Source organism: Poecilia reticulata, chromosome 3 (assembly GCF_904066995.2).
Source record: "Poecilia reticulata chromosome 3, P_reticulata-male-v2, whole genome shotgun sequence".
In the NCBI taxonomy this organism is placed as follows: domain Eukaryota; kingdom Metazoa; phylum Chordata; class Actinopteri; order Cyprinodontiformes; family Poeciliidae; genus Poecilia; species Poecilia reticulata.
The window spans coordinates 17,285,175-17,304,600 of record NC_088832.1 but is presented as its reverse complement, the minus strand read 5'-3'; the positions used below and the strand labels follow the sequence as shown (position 1 = coordinate 17,304,600).

Below are 19,426 nucleotides of genomic sequence, written 5' to 3'. Positions count from 1 at the left end.
TCATGCATTTAAAGAATATTTTAATATATATGACTGCTTCTCTTGCTTTGTGGTAACGCTGCTAATACGGAGTAAATGACGATTCCATCTAAAGCGCTCCACGCCAAAGGAATGCAAAAACTTTAGTCAATGATTTCCAGGAACTCAAAGCAGGAACCTGCTTCTTTCTGATTGGCGAGAAAAATAGGAGGACTTCTCGTGATTGTTGTTACCATGTATTTTAAGAGCGCCGCCTAGTGTTCAGTCCTAGTCATTCCATATGAATCCAATATGTCATGACACTGACATTTAATTCATTTTGTTTTATGTTTGTTCATTTTTGTATTGGGAGAATTTTTTTCAGTTCTTCACCCTAACATGTATTTCCTTTAAGACGTTTTTTTTTTTTTTTTCCCCCATTACTCACTTGCAGGAAGGACGAAAGGTCGCCGCAGGTTGTTCAGCTGCATCATGCAGCACCTGACGGAGAACCACAAGGTTTGGAAGAAGATCATTGAGGAAGAGGACAAGAACAAAGAACTTGGCAAACAGCAGCAGCCGGACAGCTTGCCCACCTCCCCGTCAGATGACATCCAGGTCATCCAGGAGGAGGAGGAGGGGGAGGAGCGTCAGTAGCAGGAGGACAAAGTGAATGTGCAAAGCTGCACGAAAACGAAAAGGAGAAGCCGTGGAAGGACTGAAGTTCTTCAACCATCTGCCTTTTACTGACACAAAGACAGAGAGTCAATAGATGCACATAAAACATACTTTGTTCCCGCTCTATCCTGAACACACACATTAAATGATTCACTGTGCAGACACTCAAATGTTAAAGCAGTCACGTCGTTTTTCAGAGAAACAAAAAGGCCTTACTACTGTGAGCGGATCCTTACTGCAACGGTAGGGGCCCAACCCCTATGCACTTTCATCCCATGGAGAGTCAAGTGCAAACAGACATAATAGCACCAGAACCAAGGGTAAAGGTGCAGAAGAGGACTGTGGACGGGGGTCCAGCATTAACTTTTCCTCCATGGTGAATTGGCTGTGATGCTGCCTTGAATGCAAAGCGCTTAACACTTAACACCTCCTTTAGGTACAAAATAGTTCCTGTTTATTTAAAAAAAAAAAAAAAACGATTGGTAGAGGAAAAGTACTGAAGCAGGTGGTATCCTTAGCCCTTACCAAAGTGAACAGTCCGGAAGACAAGAGACTGAAACTGCTTCAGTCTCAGTGTCAAGATATATATATATATATATATATATATATATATATATATATATATATATATATACATACATAAAAAGTAGAATCAAAAAATATATTTATTTTTTGACTATATACATAAGCTGATGTGCCTGTCTGAAACTTTACTAAGTCCATTTTTACCCAGAGTTTTGGCTTGAGAAGTTTCCTCTCCTTGCTGGTGACACAAAACACTGTATCAGACTCAGTCACAGAGACTTTATTGAAATGTTGACTGATTAATAGCATTATATCTGCATCGTTTTTTGATGCTTTTATTCATGTGTACCACCGTACTTCCCCCAACGACCCCCACCCCCTTAACTCTCTGTTCTTTGTTGAGTTTGAGTGTGACTATTTCTGACCGGAATGCGACAGAGAGAATGAGCGGGGAGAACGAGAGCACATCTTTAAACATGTTAGTGTGTATTTTTGCGTGTCATTGTGTGTCATTTTAGCAATGTTTGATTTCAGATCAGTAAAATGTCCTCTGGCGTTTTGACGTGTTGCATTCAGATCAGGAGTGCTGATTCAATGAACGGATTCTTTATGCTCCTTTTATTTTTAATTTTTTTGATTACAAGTATTTTTTTAAAGGTTACTCAGGATTCATGCAAAGTTGATTAATTATTTTGCAAGAATTTATGTCATTCATATGAAATACACTTCAAAAACTAAAGAAATTTTTTTTAAAAAAAGGGGGTGATTGAAGTAGTTTGTAATCTCTTAATGAACTTGACTACAAACAGATTCAAGCAGATGAAGTCCTCTGTGGTAGAGGGGCAGGCAGAATGTGCTGTCTCTTGGTTTAATTCATACACTGTTTGCAAAATCATTGTACAACCTCACTGGAGAAGAAAATAATCATGATTGTCACCAGACTGCAAATGTCTTTTCTGCAGCAACATAGCAGTCAGTTTTGCAGTTCTCAAATATTATAGTACTGTAGGTTTTTGTTTAGACATCACACAGGCTAGCAGGTTGTTTTTTTTTTCCAACTACTTCACATAAATTATCCTTGTTTTTAAAAGACTTGTATCCAAACCCACAATTTAGCCAGTGTGTAAAGAAAAGATGCCCTGTTTTAATGTCTCTTTGGTTTTGTTTATATACACAAGTATATATATACATATATATAACATATGAAGTGTCACACAAGGCAGGTTAAAAACATAATAGTTCTTGATCTGTTTTTTCAATTTCTGTCTAAACTCTTGGCATTCCACTTAATATGATATTTTATCAAAGGGAAGGCAGAATTGTTACTTAGGTCTTTTATCACCTTATTAACTCATAATCCCTGCAGAAAATGTTAAGCAAGCTGAGTAATATTTAATGACAGAAAATAAATACCGTTGTGCACATTTTAATACCAAACAAGTGTTTAGCCACTGTACAAAAGAGTATGTGCATATAAATATATATTTTTGAAATAATCAAATGAATGCATCTGTTTTCTACACGCAGCTGACATCTTGTACATCCTGTAATTATTACATTTAAGTGTTTCCAGAGTGTTCATCTTTTTCCAAATGTGAAACTTGTGTAGGGAGCAAGGTTTTATTTTTTATCCTCTCTGCTCCAGCCTCACGCCTGCCTCCCTTCTTTTTTTTCTCTTTTTGTACCATAACCACTCTTGTCTCCTCTTTTCACTCTCACACTGTTGTATCGCTTGATCCAACTAGTGCCAAACTTTCCTCGCATACTGTCATGTGTTTGGCTGTGACGTGCTGATCTTAGACGTTTCTCCCGGCCCGATCGCTGTTTGCGCAAGAGCAACACATGGTGACGGAGGCGAGAGTTCTGACGAGCCCGACTCCAGTTCTCTCACGTGGACCCGAGCCGGATCAGAAAGCCGTGGTAGCTCCTGACCTGACATTCTAGCTCATTGCGTTGTAAATGGTTGTTGACTTCTCACTGTGCAGTCTCCCAAACCACAGAGTCATCTGTGATTGTGCCATAAATACATCTATGAACAGTTGTTACCCTTATGTAGCATCAGTATACGTGCGTTTGTCTAATGTAACCATTCACCCGTATCTTTAATGTGGGACAGCCGATTTTTGTTGTTATTTATAGATGCCATAAAACAACCATCCCTAAAGTATCAGCTGTCCTCATTGATTTATTTCTACTATTTTATTTGGGGTTTTATTCGTATTTGTGTGTCTGTGGGTCCAAACTTTACATTGTTTTGTTCTTTTTATTCCACACCACCCCAAAAAAATTACAAATAAAAAGCTAATAATCAAAATCCACAGCCACATATGGGGTTTCACGTAACATCATCTGTTTTAAGAGGTTGTGCGAATCCTATCTTCAATTTATCAGATTGAACGAGACCCAAATTGTTCTTTTTCGTCCCTTACTTCCATTCCATGTTTTCCCACTCAGTAGTTACGCAGAATGTCAGACAATTAGGAGCTGCCGCTGCTGCAAAGTGAGCAAAACACTGAATGTAAAAGTTCCAGTTTCTGGAAGAAGACTGAACATGAAAGAGACTTTCAAACTTTTCAGGGTCTGACCCACAAAGTACCAGAGACTACAAACGTGTAGCCAGCATTAAAATTCAGAATCAATGTCAATGGCAAATATTGTGTGCTGAAAAATAAGGAATCTGACTCCAGCTTTGTGTCCTTAAAGCTTATAGAAATTACACACAAATATATAAAGTTTAAAGGTAATAAAATAAACGATAAAAGGAACAGTACATGCAAGTGTATTTACAGCCAATTTTCTTTCTATTATAAAGAAAAGGAAGGGAAGAACAAAAGAGTTCAAGAAATGCATTGTTTTAAAATTATTTCAAGAGTTTGTTTTCAATAATTTCATTTGTTTCGTTTTGCACTCAAAGCTGCTGGGGTTGAAATTCTGCTGTTGGTCTTTTGTGGATCCTGTTGCTGGATAAAAAGTAGAAAAAGGATTGTTGTTTGTAGTTTTCAGCAGGTTTCTGACACGACTCTTAAAGAATCCCAGCCCACTCCTCTGGGAAAATGTCCCAAGCTCCTTCATATTTAATAACTCTCTGGGATCAACCTCTATCTTCAGGCCACCCCCACAGTCATGCAAGTCAGGGTTTTGTCCAGGTCTGTTAATAGCATTTACTTTGGTCTTCATGATGTATTTCTATCAACAGCAGCAGTTAATATTTTGAGTTAATGTCATGTTGGAAACTCAAAGCAAAGACAAGACCCAGTTTTGATAATACACTTTCTTGTTAAATTTTCAACATATCTTCCTTTATGATTCATTTTAACTCGACATGATTCCCAGTTGCAACAGCCAGATTTTACATTTGGACTAGTGCTTTTTGGTGTCTAGACCTCTTCCTTCTTTCTCCGAACAAGCAGTGTCTCTGTAGCCAAAGAGCTCTGGTTTTGTCATATCCTTGCTAAGGACCCATTTTGGGAATGGATAATCTTTCTCTTGGATGTTCTTAGGAAGCTGTAGTTTGGTCTGAAGGCGTTTTTCCTACAAAGGTGGAATTCTTCCTGAACTGCAGTTCATGTCTGTGCAGAGCTTTAGCAATAGTTTTCATTGAGGTTAAGTCATTCATTTCTGTCTTGGCAGATGTTGTGGGGTCTTTAGACACATCTGTCACTAATTTTCATTACAGGCTCTTTCACCTCCACGCTCTTCCAAACTTGTTCTGTGGTTTGCTGCTTTCCTTCAATTTCTTGATGATACATTTAGTTAGTTCTTGACGTTTGTAATTGCGTTTTATGCAAATTGGGAAAAACACCTTCCACAGCTTTGCAAGCAGTAACCAGAATTTTAAAAGTCTGCTTTTCTAACATCCTGCAGTACCTAACTGTGCTGCAATGTTAACATAAACAATGCTAATCAGAGGAAAATTATTATTCTGATCCTTAAAACAAATCATGGAAAATGTTATTTCTTTTTTAGGCAATTTCTGGTGAGCTTCACAGTGTTGGACTGCTGCATTACATGCCACAGCCAAACGTTAGCTATTAGGTAAAATTTAAAACTTCAACAGAGGTCATGTTTCCTTAGCTTCATGTTAGTACAGTGGATGACCACCACAGTCAAACCTGAGCTTGTGTTGTCTGATGTGTGAACCCTCACTTATGTGTCAGGCATACTTAGGGAAGTTTGGTAACAAGGATCATAACTCACTGTCTGCAAAAAATCTGTAATTTACATCTGTCATTAAGGTAATTATACAGTGCTTTGCATCTTGCCTGTCTACCTTTGATTGGAGAAAGAACTAAAAAGCAATTTGAAGTTGGCCTTTTGATGCTTATGAAGTCTTGTTGTAGTCTTTTATGTCTTTTCATTCTATTAAGTTATTAACATTCCTAGTCAAAGTGTATTTAGGTATCCCGGTATATATTTCAAGCAACACATCTATGAAATATTAGATTCTAGAAACGGTTTGCACTGAACAGTGACTTTTTCACTTCAAGTTAAAAAGAAGGAAATATATATATATATTTTGTTTAGACAATGTGAGCCCCAAGATGACTGAGATTTCTTCAGGTTACATTCTGTGAAATGTTTCTGCTAGAGACGCATCAGAACAGTTGGAGTTGTTAAATTGATAATAGCATAGAGTTATGAATAACACAAAGGCTCATTTGGGAAAAATAGCATTTAAGAATAACCTTTTTTAAAGAAAAGGAAGGGCAAGTTTATGAATACACACACAAAAAAATAAACATGTACACTACCAGGATTGCAAAAATACAACAAACATGTCACATATAAACACAATACATTATTAGTACCGATAAGCACCATTTATCAGAAACCAGTCTTGCAAAGTCAGTTTCTAGAAATCCGTCAGGGTTGCATTTGCTTTCTAAGAGAAAGATTTTCCACATAGCACTATCCCTGGAGAAAGGTTCAGAGTCAGTCCAGATGACGTAAATCTTGGTCTAAAGCCAATTCCAATACACAGTTCAGAACTTTCTTGGAAAGTCCGTTAGTTCCATTTGGCCAGACAAATGCTGTATGAAGAGCTGGTGTCATTAATCTCCCCAAAGCTGTCCTACAACATCAGTCCTATGAACCATCATTGGTGTACATAATATAAATCATTGACCTAAACCATCGCCGCTGCGCCAAGGTTCACAGGCATTTCGTTTCTGGTTGCAGGAGCTCAGGGAATTGAATCAATAGCCCATCCGTGCTCCCAGGATGTCCAGTCAGCTCCTGGCGCCTCCCCTCCTCTTCAAAAGTACTGTGCAAACATGCATATATGCTTATAAAAAAATATCTGTAGCACTCAAATAAACTGATTGTTTGTGTTAAGATGTCAGTGGGCACATGGATCACCAGAAGTCCTCTTGGAAGATGAAAATGCACAGGTGATTCTGTGCACTGCAGCCAACAAACCTACTTGTGGTAAGGAGTGCCTTCAGAGCATTGAAACCTCTGCTGCCTGCGGACAGCACAAATGGAGTAAGGTTTGGGCTGTAGGGTCATTCCAAGTTTGGGAGTTACAGTTGGAACGGTTCGTGGAGGGAACTGAAGGTGAAACCTCTGCAGCAATGTGGTGAAAAATAGGAACATTTCCATCCGGGCCAGCTGCTCACCCACACAGTGACGCCTCCCTGAAAATACAAAATGTGCTCATTTAAACTCGTGCTCATGCAGAAATAACTGGAACATGTGGCTACTATGTCCTCACGTCCAACTAAATGAAAGTTCATAAAAAGATTACACAAGGGAATTGTGTGGGTTTTCAGAGAGAATGAATGAGTGCAACGTGTGTAAAGAAAAGTTCTCCACATGTGGACATAAACATAAATGATAATAGATGCTGGCTGCACAAGTACACATAAAGCAGGCAGCAGGTACTTAATGAGTATTCATCAACAAGACTGCAGGATGAGCAGGATACTGTAGATTTGTAGTTGAAGATACATTTTGAATTTTGTTGAGCCAACAGTTGTTAAATTATAACCCCACTGAACCCAAAATTACAATAAAATACTGTGATTTGGACAAATTTTAAAGCCTAATCAAAATAGTACAAAAGTAAAAAAAAAAAAAAAAAATCAGAATTATTGTCTTATAAAAATAATATTATTACTTTCAAGTGAGAAAAAAAAAGATTTGTTTTAGAGAATTAAGGGAGAAAAGAGAAACTTAAGTAAAAAGAGTGACACAAATCTAAAAGTTGCAGGTTGCCAGGTGTAACATGCACCTGGCAACTACAGTAAACTGAAGGTAAGACATAACCTAGAAGCTGCCTTCCATTCAGTCATTTTTGCTTTACCTGGTGTTAAGCGAATAAGCAAAGGAAATTTCCCAAAAGGCACTTAAGTATGTTCCCCACATTGTAAATAGTGACAATGTTTTAGGTGTAATTTACTGTTCAACAGTTTCAGGTAGTTAGTAAAATAATTTTAAAAAAAAATTAATAAAATGCCTAGAGAAAAAGCACATTTCCTATAGAAAGAGGGTGTTTCTTTAACAAAAATCTCACTTTTCATTTCATAGGAGTAGCACAAGAATACTGACCTAAAGAGAATGGAAGGAAGGCCTCACGCCTTATGAAGTTGCCACTGCTGTCCAGAAACCTTTCTGGTAAGAAGACTCCTGGGTCGCTCCAGTACTTCTCATCAAAGTGCACTGAGTAGAGGTTTGTGATCACCATGGTTCCTTTAGGAATCGTGTACCCATTGACTTTTGCATCCTGGGAGGTGGCTCGGAAGATACCAAGAGGCACAATGTTGCAGAAGCGAAGGATCTCATGCAGAACAGCCTCCACGTAGGGCATCCTGTGCTTGTCCTCGAGAGAAGGTGGCCTCCCGTTGGTCAGCACACTGTCGATTTCTCTGTGCACCCTCTCTTTGCATGGCAAAACAGGGAAAATTACTCATTTGTTCAAAACAGAGAAATGCTTTTTGATCAAACCCGCTTGTTTGGTACACCTTACACTTACCTTGTATGTTGGGGTAGAGGGCCATGTACAGCATAGCCCAACGCAGGGTGTTGGTTGTGGTCTCTGTGCCGGCGATAATGAGCTCCCCCACGGAATAGATGAGGTTCTCGTAAGTAAAAGAACTCCTGGGATCTCGTGCGTTCTGCTCCAACTCGTCCAAATAGGCATCAACATAGTGGCGTGGTGCATGGGGCACCCTGCCTTGGGAAAATCCTGTTATAACCTTCTGCAGGAAGTCGTACACCTCAGCAGCATTGTGGAACAGCTTCTGGTGTTTTCCAAAGGGCAGATATTCAATCCAAGGGAAGGCGTTGTAGAGGAGAGCCCAGCCGCTGACGGCCAACTCCACGTTCTCACTGAAGATCTCGATCATATGCTGGAAGTTGCTGTCATCGTAGGTGAAACGCTGGCCAAAGATGATCAGATTGGTGATGTTTGACACGGCGTTGGTCACAAGGTGTTTTGGGTTGAAGGGTTTTCCCTTGTACTTGTCAATCGCATCGACTAAGAACATGCACTCTTCTGTGATTCTTCGCTCAAACAGTCTCTGGCTGCTGCCATAATAACGGAAAGAGTTGCAGGCCAGCTTGCGATGATCAATCCAGCCTTTCCCGTACTTACAGTTTAGAAGACCTTTGTAAAGTGAGAAATAAAAACAAAAGAAATTGCATCAGTCAACATCCAACCGCTATCTCATTCTATGAACTTGTGTATGAGAAACATAAATCGGCAGCTTACCACCCATTTTGGTCATTTTATGAAATAGTGGCAGAGAAGGGCGATCAGCAAAAACCTCACTTTGGTGATAAAGGCATTCTTTCACACAATCATAACCATTTAATACCACGGTCATTATGCCTCCAAGGTCAAGACTGAAAATCTGCAAAAGAAACAGGAACATGAAGTCATTTTTTTTTCCAGTCACACATTTATCATTTAAAAAATAGGGCTGAATTAACTAAATGCAAGTTTGCTTTCTTTTGCTTTTTGTTTTTTGCAAGTTGTTACTCATATGCATATTTTCATAATAAAATATGCATGCATTTTCAAATAACTTTAAAAAAAAAACCCCTGCATGGCTAAAAGGATGTCTATGTGGCTTCTTGGGAGGAGATTTTCATTTCTCGGAGCTCCTGATTTGTCAGCTGTCCTGCTCCAATCAAATCCTCCAGTCTGCCAAATGTTAGGGCGAGTCTCCTTTGTTCGTTTCATAGCTAATCCCAAGACTGTGCACGCTCGAAAGTGCGGAGGAGGGTCATGCCCTGCACGGTTTGCAAGCGGCGCGCCTTAATAAGCGCAATGCGCTCCAGGGAGTTCGAGTCTTACCTGCCCGTGAACTTCGCTTTGCCTCTTGAGAAAGACGTGCGGCTCAGTGGCGAGAGAAAAAATGTTTCCTATGATAGGAATGGGAGATGGACCGGGAGGAAACCCAGGGGGTCTCCTCTGCTTGACGAGCTGGCGCACCAGCAGGAATGCGAGGAGAACGACAGCCAGGCAGCTCAGAGCGAGCAGCGCCTCCGCGCGGGTCACCGGCATCAGGGACGGAGATTTTAGGGAAACCATCTTTGCGAAATGCTTTCCTGCCTGCTAAAAAAGCTCTGAACCGATCTCGGTTTCTCCTCCGAGGAACTGAAGCGCATATGTATCATCTTGCATTTATTCTATCCCCCGCCTCTAAGCCCAAGATTGGCCAGAAAGTTAGAGTCAACTGTTGATGAACTTTGTTCTGCTCTTGATCAATAATCTCCCTCAGTTAGATGGTCATGAAGTGGACTTTTAAAAGGTCATTTAAAATTACTAACAACTCTTGCAATCTATACAGCCACTCCCGCTCCCTCCCTATGCAAACTGATATTGATAATTTAAAAAAATATTTTAGATATCAAAAGCTGTCATATATGTATAAATTAGCATGACTTAGACAAACATGCAGGCAACAGTGCATGTTCAAGGATTATCAATGGCACATGACATAATACACATCAGACAATTAATTGCAAATTTAAATCTATTACTGAGAAAGAAAAAAGAATTAGCCTCACGTGCGTGTTAAGCAATCCTTGTTTTTAGGATACAATAAGAGCAAAGGATTTTTGCAAGGACTTTGGGCGCAGCTTGCTTGAGCAAAAAAATGCTGGTGTCGGAAGAAAAGGTGACATAAAAGTGAATTTAAAATGTTCTTGCTGCTTTAAAGTTTTAAAGTAAGCAATAGACTGGTTTTACGCCCACATTATTGATGTGTTTGCTACCTTCCTAAAACTACAATAAAACAAAACAACAATTCAAAAGCAATAAATAACTTTGTGAATCTTTCATGACTGAAGTGTTTAAATGTTTTGTTTGTCAGTGCATATAACTGGCAACGAACAGAGAAAAATACACTTTTTTAGATTGTTTACAGGGAAGCACTTGTGTAAACTCCAGTTTACTGAATTTATTACACTGTCAAAAGCAGTTGTTGTTTATCATTACATTGAAGTTAAACAAATTAAATTAACCAATAATTGCAAAAATATGAGCAACACTTTGCTTTAGTGACCAAATTTCTAGCTAGACTGGTATTTCTAGGAAGTGGAGGGAGACGTGTTTTTTGGCTAAACTAAACATCCGTTGGCAAAACACAAAAAGGTATTGACGAAAGAACAGATTTAGCAAGAGTTCTTTGGAAAAGCAAAAATAAACATCAAAATTGTGACTGGACTTTAGGAGAGAAGTCAACATTTTAAAGTCGACATGATTTTTGTTGGAAAAAGGCTTTGATGTCAGTGACTACAATAAAACCAAAGACAATTGAAACACATTTGTCCTGATATAATTTTTTGAACATCGCGTACTCGTGTTGTGCTCATCACAGTCTGGTAACAAAAATATTTTAACTGATCACTTACATTAAGTCATGGTACGGATATGTTTTCTATCTTAGGTGAGTCTTTATGTAAATTAGATTAATTATTTGAAATAATTTTGAAAGGTAGCAGCATTTTGGAAAATATTTAATCTATAACTGAGAAGAAAGAATAAAGATGGTATTTAACTCTACCTATCTACATTCTGAAGTCTTGATACTGATTTGCACATAGCTTCGTAATGACTTCCCGATTTAATGTAGTTTTGAGTAAGTCTGGTTAAACGTTGCCAGGATTTTTGCAAACATTACCCCAGTATTCTGCTGCAGGTTGTTTCATCCCAACACAACAGAGGTTAGGTGAGATCAAACTATACATGCAGAGGTGAAAGGTGAAGGCATGTGCTGCATTCCAGACTTACATGAGTATGCTGAAGGCCAGCAACTATGCAGAAATGTGAGGACATGATGGCACTGTCTTACTAAAAAAAAAAAAAAAAATGTAATATTTGAAAAAAGCATTTTTTTTAAGCAGACGATTTAAACTGAAAGTGCTCGAAAGGTTGCGTAACCAAAAATCTGCCATGCACTGTGGTTCATTATGATTGGTTTCTTATTAGTCGAAGTTGCATCTTCCTGTACTGAGGCAGGTGGTACGTTTCTCTTTTTCAATCTTTTCAGACACACCAAAGGCTCCTGAAGACCTCTCAAGTAATTCAGATTTGTTAGGATACTTATTTAGCATATTCTCTCAAATGACTTAGCTTTCTGCCAGCTCTCTGGGATAACATCTGGTTGTCATAATGTGGAGCCAATAGCCGGAGCCAAATGCTGAAACAAGACTCTGAGACAAGGATATGACAGAGCAGAGTCTAGTTGTGCAGTAACTCTCTTAGAGCAACGAGTGGAGAACTCACGCTGTGGAGGGAAGAGAAGAAGAGTCGGCGATTATTATGGCGGAGAAGGTATTTGGTGGAATGTCTGGGAGGCAAGTGAGAACGTTCACTTTTACCAGAGAAACAAAAACTGCAGTCGGCAGATTTATGTTGGTGAATCAATAGAGCAAAACTGGAGGTTGTAATTGAAGAGACAGGAGATCTTGAAGTAGCCATCACCTTCCTGTTGCAATTCCAATCAATTAAAATCTCGCTTCACAGACAGTCTGGGCTTTCTCCCATTTCTAATCCTCCTGTTCAGTGAACAGAAGGAGAAGTTACAAAGTTGTTGTAACGTTGATTTTCTGCGCCGTTTTAGAATTGCAATCTGCTTGTACCGTAAGCAACGGCAGCGGAGTAGGTAAACAAAGATGTTCAATACACATTGGCTAAATATTTATTAACGTTAACAGCCATCTTGTATGTTCACTTCTGTTTTTACTGTAAGGGATGATTGTTTACAGCACAGGCAATTCCCGTTAAACTTCGCAGCGCTCAACTGGCACATTACACATGTCACAGCCAAATGTCATTGACCAGGTAAAATTTGAAATTTCAACAGAGTCCACGCCTCCAGGAAGCAATAATTTCTCAATAGCCAAGCATCTAGACCTTCTGTGCAAAGCAACTAGTGAAGAACAAGCGGCTGGTTATTATCAGGCTAACTGGGAAGGAGAGTTTCCCCGAGAATCTTTGAGTGATCTGCACATAAACCCAGAAAATATTTACTAACATTACATAGACTTAAAGGAACGTACTCAATGAGCTTATATGCTAGGAAACAAAGGTCAACAGAATGTAATGTAGGTCAACAGACTGCAAGTCTGAGTCCAGCTTAAAAAGCTTGCAGGAAGGAATCTGCAACTTCTGTCCTCAAATGCCTCTGTCGTGCAACCTTTAGGCATATGCTGGCTCCACCACACCTGAATCAAATGATTGGGCTACACCTCCATGGCATGTCAGCAAGTTTCCCCAAAAGTCTGGTCATTAACCAGTCATTTCATTTAGGTGTGTTGGGGCGGGGATGAATCCAGAAATTTCTGGACAGTGGTTCTTGAGGACTGGAGCTGCAGACTCCTGGTTACAGGCAATCAAAGGATAATCAGATGTAGGTCTGTAGAGCATCACGTTGTAAGCTTTGACTTATATGGAGCTAAAGCTATGGATGTATTTAAAGTAACAGTCCAATCATTCTGCTTGCTTGAGTGACAGGAAAGGAATGTGAATATACAGAAATTTGGTTAATCCTTAATACAATTTCCAGACGGGGAAATGCAATGGTGAAGTGGAGGACCTATGTGCAGAGAAGGACCATAACTCTGGTAAACATATTTTATTTACTTAAATAAAAAAAAAAGAAGAGGAAACTTAAACAGACCAAGATAGAGCAACATTGTCTGGTGGCAACAACAGAAGGATCAGACTGACCTAGAATATTGTATTTCTTCTTCTTGTCTCAGTTAATTGGTGGATTCCTAACAACTGAAAAGAGCATACGGCCGTCTTGTGCATATGAGTGTTCAACAGCACATTATCAAGCAAATATGTTCTCCATATCAACTGTTTCTATGATCAAATACAATAAATACATAAATACAGTAACTCTTTAAGTAAATAAGTTACCACAACATCCAGTTTCCCTTTGGGATCCATAAAGTATTTTTGAACTGAACTGAACTGAAATGCTTTTCTAGATGTACACCTTCTGCCTTCCCAAATTGATAAAATCCCCATAATTGACCATTCCTTACTTTCCTGCCTTCCTCATGTTCTGTGTCTCGTTGCTTGTTCTACTCTCTCCAGTCTACTGCAACACATTTTGTAAATGTCCTGCACGTCATAATTGATCAGGATTTCAGACAAAAGATGACAAAGAAACACAGGACCGGGAGGAACTGGGAACATGAAGTAAATGTAACAAACTTGAAGGAAATGTATCGAAGCTAAGATTTACAGAGACAAAGTTTAAATAAAGATTGCGACTCAGAAATATGAGATTTCAGAGGGCTTTGTTGCAAAAATGTTTGTATAGAACCTTTGACAAAAGCAAAAGGTCTTTGTTTGAGCTGGTGAGTGAGTGGCAACCACATTGAAACAAGTCCTGCACCAATATGGAGTGAAAGGCCACTCAGAGAAGAAGAAGTCATCGCTCCAAAAGCACCATAAAAGGCACATTAATGTACAGACACACACAATAAAAAAAAAGATTTTAATTGTTGGAGATGTAGAATATGTTATGATGAAAATAAAATCGACGTGCTTGGCCATAATTACCATTGTTACGTTTGGAGCAGGAAGGAGAAAGCTTTTGGACTGACTGACAAATTGTCCAACATGTAACACAACCTGAACAAAACTATATACATCTTTAACATTCTTCAGTTTTTAGGTGGCAAAAAAACCTCTTCTTTGATGGACTGGTAACCTGTCAGAAGATATAGATACAATACATTTTGCTTGCTGAGTGCTGGGACAGGGACTGACTCTAAATGAGGTAAAGTGGACAGCAAAGAGATTGGTGAAAGGAAAATTCGGTCTTTCGGTGGTTCCAGTCTTAGGCGTGATAAACACTGCACACCCCACCACAGATCTGCTTCCTACCCCGTAGTTTCACACACTGAAACTGGCAACGGCTGAGCAGTGACTCCATTTAGAAAGAATTTATTTTCCTGTTTTACTCCAATTTGGACTATATGTGGTAGTTTTATTATATGGATCTTTTGACAGCAGTGCCTCCCCAATAAATTCTTTCCTATCCAGGAACACTGGGATTACTAAAAGCATGGGGCAAATCTCCTAACAAAGCCTTTCTCCAAACAGACGTGCAGGCCAGAGCCTTTTTTCTAACAACTTAATGGTCGTGGCAGCAGCAACAAGAGGACTGGTAATCCCTACGTAACTTCTAGGCAGGTGTTTAAATGTTAGGTTTGTAATGGAAAGCAGCTGTAGCATGTTTCACTTGATGACTATCTATTACTTACACATAAGTGTCCATTACAAAGTGCTCTCTTATGTCCCTTACACACTTTTGAAACACAGACCGGATTGTTCAGAGTGGGTAGAGGTCCCTTAATCACTTTAAAGCTTTACTAAATACTTATTTCCTGTTTAATCAGCTGGTCAGATTTACAGCCCCTTTACAACAGATTTATCTTCTACACATATTCACTTTTGTATCGAGTGAATAGGATTTGGTCATTTTGACCAAATATAATAAAGATGTGGCCTGTATCTTTCTGTATGGTATTTCCATGGTCTCCTCATGCATGTGTGGGTTCTCTCCAGGTACTCTGGTTTCCTTCCACAGTCATGATATAGATGGATGGATAGATGAATGGTTACAACTAAGCTACAGCTTATTCTATTACACAGACTACTACTTTTACTCAGAAATGCAAAACTTCACAATGGAAATGCTTTATGTAAAAAAGTTTTTCAGCTTACTGCCCTTTTATCAGATTGTAGGCCTCATTCAACAGTTCTGGATTCTTAGAGCCATCAGACAACTGAAGGAACCTTTGACTCTTTTGTTTTTCCTGCTGCAGTGTATATATATTTGTTCTCAAGCCCACGCAAACCTTGACGTTGTTTCTGTTTGGATGAGTTGCCAGCGAATTCAACTGAGACCGTCTCTGACACGTTTTGCAGTGAGTGACGCTGCCCTCTCTGTCAAATCTGCTCTCTTGTGTTGTAATTATTTCTCCAAGCCAATTCATGCCGAACTTCCGGATATGTGAGAAGTGAGAGCTAATTGCAATACTTTTATTTCCCCTTTGGAATTAATTTTCTGTGCACCAGTTGGTTCTCATTGGTTAGATTATTCAGTGATGAACGAGAGAGTTGGAGTAACATTAAGTAAGTACAAAATCCATCTGACTAATTAATGAAGTACATTACATTCTTGTCTTATAGATGCTTCTGTGTAGTTCTGCTTTTCTGCAGTTACGTTAAAATGTCTGAGCTCTTAATTCTACTCTTTACTTTGTATTTTTGGTTCCCGAATCAAATTGATCCCAGTGTGTCAAAGTTGTTTATTTTCTCCCTTCACAATACGGAAAGAAAACGTTATTCTTTTATCATCTGCAGACTTGACTAGTGTAATATCACATTATCTGCATGGTTTATTAAGTAGGTTTCCAGTTGATCTAGAACATGCCAGTCAAAATCCTACATAGAACTACCAGCAGAGACAATGTTACTCATTTTCTGGATTTTACATTACAAACGCTGCTTGTAACGTACAAATCCCTCAGTGTCCTAGTTCTGTCCTAAATTATTAGGCATTTACATCCCTCAAGAACATCATGCCCAAACCATTCAGAATGTGTTTGGTTTTTCCTCTCAAGTTCAGGACGGAAATGAAAGGTAATGCCGTCATTTTCCAACCTTATCACTTTATAAAACAAGCTTTTTTTTTTTTTTGCTGCATCCTAGATGCTAACAGCTTATTTTCTTTTAAAACAAAATTAAAAAAAACACACATCTTTCTTTGTTAAACTTTTGCTTATTCAGAATGTTCTCAAAATTTTGTGGCTGTGTAATTTACTTTTTTAGTATGTACTCCTTACCTTGACTTTTTTTTATTTCTGTTAAATCTTTTGCCTGCAACTCTGTGTTGTGAGCATGCTCAGATGGAAGCAAGACAATTAACAATTATTACCAATGACATGTCTTGCTCTGATGCCTCTGACAATCAGGTTGTAATAGTGTGTGGAGGAGCCAGAGGCTACTTTAGTGCTACTTTAGTGCTTCTTTTATGCGGCCTGCAGGTCTGCTCAATACCACTAAAAGGCCCATCTACTGAAATGAGTTTTTCTTGTGACGTGAAAACTAACACGGAGCCAGAATGCTTTATGAGACATCCTCCACTGTTGTTACATAAGGGGAATTAGAGGAAGGCCTGGAACCAGCAACAAAGTAATTTGCTTGAAGAAGCTGGATCGACATCAAAGTAAGGAAAGGGGTAGTTTAGTGATGAGACCTCCCTGTGATACTATTAGCAGCACACAAATAAACAAGACATAACAAATTAACTCAGTCCAGCAATTGTTATTTGACTGAACAACTAATTGCTGCGATTTTAGTTGATCAGTTTTCTCTGACGTGGCAAATTTTACTGACTCATGCACACATGTTCAGTTCCAGAGTCCAGAGGTGTTTAGTACAAAATCTAAGTGGTGGGATTCATTCCTAATCCGTTTTTTGTTATTATGAGCTTCAGAAAGATAATAGTTATTTTTTGTTGTGATTTTCTATAGCTATTCCAAAGGATTTTAAAGCTTGTCTTTGGATTTTGGCCCTCCAGTCCAAGTACCTCAACATTCACGGGAGAGACAAAGGCTGCTGTTTATTCAGAAGGTCAACTCTGCCCTAAGAATTATTTTAGGTGTGTAGGAGTCCTCTGATGAAGGGATAGACCAGTGTCATGTCTAAAATGACATGACACTTTTTGGAAATAACATGACAAAAAGAGTGCTGGACAAACAAACAAACAAACAAACAAACAAACAAACAAACAAACAAACAAACAAACAAACAAACAAACAAACAAACAAACAAACAAACAAACAAACAAACAAACAAACAAACTAACAAACAAAGAACAACAAACTGTTTACACTAAAAGAACAAATGGCTTCCTCACAAAAAAGCAGAAATGCTTTTCTTTTCTTTTTACCAGTATGTAGGAATAATGCACAACCAATTTAGCAAGGAATCAATTTCAAATTGAATATCTCTACACTTGGCAATAAAAATAAAAATACAATTTGTTACGATCTGTTTTTTGTTGTTTTGTTTTTTAATCTATTTAAAAAATATAAATATATTTTTTACCACCATCAAGTTGATTTTCAAACGGTTATTAGATTAAGCATTTTCATGCAGTATCTGACCAATGGTCTTAGATTTTTTTTTTTAGATCTCTTTGAAGAGATGAGCTCCAGTTCCTGTTCAGCTCAGAGAGACATAATAGCTTCTTTTACCTGAACATTTTCTCTTTTACAGTTTATTTTTAGTCGCTTTGGTGCATTTCTGAGAATAGAATAGGCATGCTCAAAACTACTTGTTCTATCTTCAAATCATTGTGTCACTTGTGCACACCAGAAAAGCAGTTTATCATTCCTTTGAGCAAGTTGCAAATGCTTCTGTACATCATGTAAGTGATTATGTGCACTTCTCTGCTTTTCCCTACAGTTTCAAATGTGCATGCCATGTCGGTCAAAATGTATTTTATGGGTCTCTGTTGAATTATCTCAGCCTCCACATCATCTAAGCATAAGTTTGTAGAATAAACCTCTACATGAAAAATGCTTGTACATTTACAAATATGTGCATATTTGTATATATTTCTAAAGGACATCTCATGAATCATCAGTTGGCATTTATACAGCGTATGTAGTGACAACACAATGTTACATTTGGACGGGGTCAACAGCCAGAGAAAAGAAGAGGAAGAGGTGTGAGGCTGTGGCGAAGGAGTTAGCAGGCAAACAGAGGAAGAGGCAGACGAGGCTGAGGACATCTGCTAGTTTCCATTAATCCAATATAATCAGGATTGGATTTGGTTTACATCTCCCAACACAATGCTGGTAGACTTTCTCTCATCCTACTCTTCATCCTTTAACCTCAATGGATAATTTTTCCTCAGCATGGAGATGGAATTTATAGGAAAACTGCACTGTAATTCCTATAACATTTCATGTATTATTTTTCTTAAGAAGATTGTTTAATGTTTCAATTTCTATTTTTATGTTGTTTTTTTTTTGTATTTGCAGAGCTGTCTTTTCCTTTCTAGATTACAATGACATGACATGTCAATAAATGACAGTGAAAACATTCATTTGAATCTGGTCAAGACTCTTGCCACTGACCTCGCACAATTACAATTTACAAAATCAAAACCCTACCCAAACAGTTTAAAACAAAACATCCCTCCATAGTTCACTGTTATATTGACAACATGACTAATCAATTTTACTGTCTTATCCAAACGCAATGAAACAAGGAGTTGTCATTCTGAAGCTCTGACATGTTCATTGACACAGATATTTGCTTTCGAGAGATTAACTAAGTATGTTGAGGAAGAGACTGGAGACTAATTAAATCTGACCAGCATTGTGAAATCATCCAGGATTTCACCTCAGACTCAAACAGATTTACACAGCATTTCCTTCAAACTTCCTCCTCTCCCTCTTTAGTTCTGGTTGTGCATTGCTATCTACTAAAAGGAGACCTTGGCTTTCATCACTGAAACTTCTGAAACTGAATTTCAGCTTACCAGTACAATGGCATTCATGAGTTGTTATTTTCACAGGCATAAAGGTTATTATCTTCCATCCCCTCTTATTCAAAACATTGACTCACCTTTGTGATTTGAGACCACGCAGCAAATTGTATTTGCATACCAGTTCTCATTTGCTTGCAATAAATTACACAGGATCCCTGATTGGTTCGAAGCTTTGGGGCAAAGCATTGGATTGTCCAATGACGTATAGTCAAGTGTTTACTCAG

General features: G+C 38.5%; 2 protein-coding genes across 2 annotated transcripts in view; one reads left to right on the top strand and one right to left on the bottom strand.

Annotated features, from left to right (window-relative positions):
• The window catches only part of pde3b (phosphodiesterase 3B), a 47,807-nt gene extending 44,479 nt beyond the window's left edge, over positions 1-3,328 (top strand). Inside the window, exon 16 of the mRNA XM_008405239.3 lies at positions 413-3,328. Coding sequence (XP_008403461.1) covers positions 413-615 — 203 coding nt within the window. The 3' untranslated portion in view covers positions 616-3,328. The remainder of the gene's footprint in view (positions 1-412) is intronic.
• Positions 3,329-5,332: 2,004 nt separating this feature from the next.
• Positions 5,333-9,960, bottom strand: cyp2r1 (cytochrome P450, family 2, subfamily R, polypeptide 1). Its single transcript, XM_008405238.3, has 5 exons — positions 9,461-9,960; positions 8,873-9,014; positions 8,135-8,767; positions 7,711-8,040; positions 5,333-6,797 (listed from the first exon to the last, which is right to left on the bottom strand). Exons 1-5 carry the CDS (start codon positions 9,695-9,697, stop codon positions 6,580-6,582), a joined length of 1,560 nt encoding a protein of 519 aa, XP_008403460.1. The 5' UTR covers positions 9,698-9,960; the 3' UTR covers positions 5,333-6,579.
• Between the last annotated feature and the right edge of the window lie 9,466 nt (positions 9,961-19,426).

Coding starts and splice junctions, on each gene's coding strand:
- cyp2r1 (XM_008405238.3), bottom strand. CDS start 9,697: ATGGTTTCCCTAAAATCTCCGTCCCTGATGCCGGTGACCCGCGCGGAG. Junction 8,041..8,134: donor CCTCTACCCCAACATACAAG/GTAAGTGTAAGG, acceptor TGCCATGCAAAG/AGAGGGTGCACAGAGAAATC. Junction 6,798..7,710: donor CTTCCTTCCATTCTCTTTAG/GTCAGTATTCTT, acceptor TTGTATTTTCAG/GGAGGCGTCACTGTGTGGGT.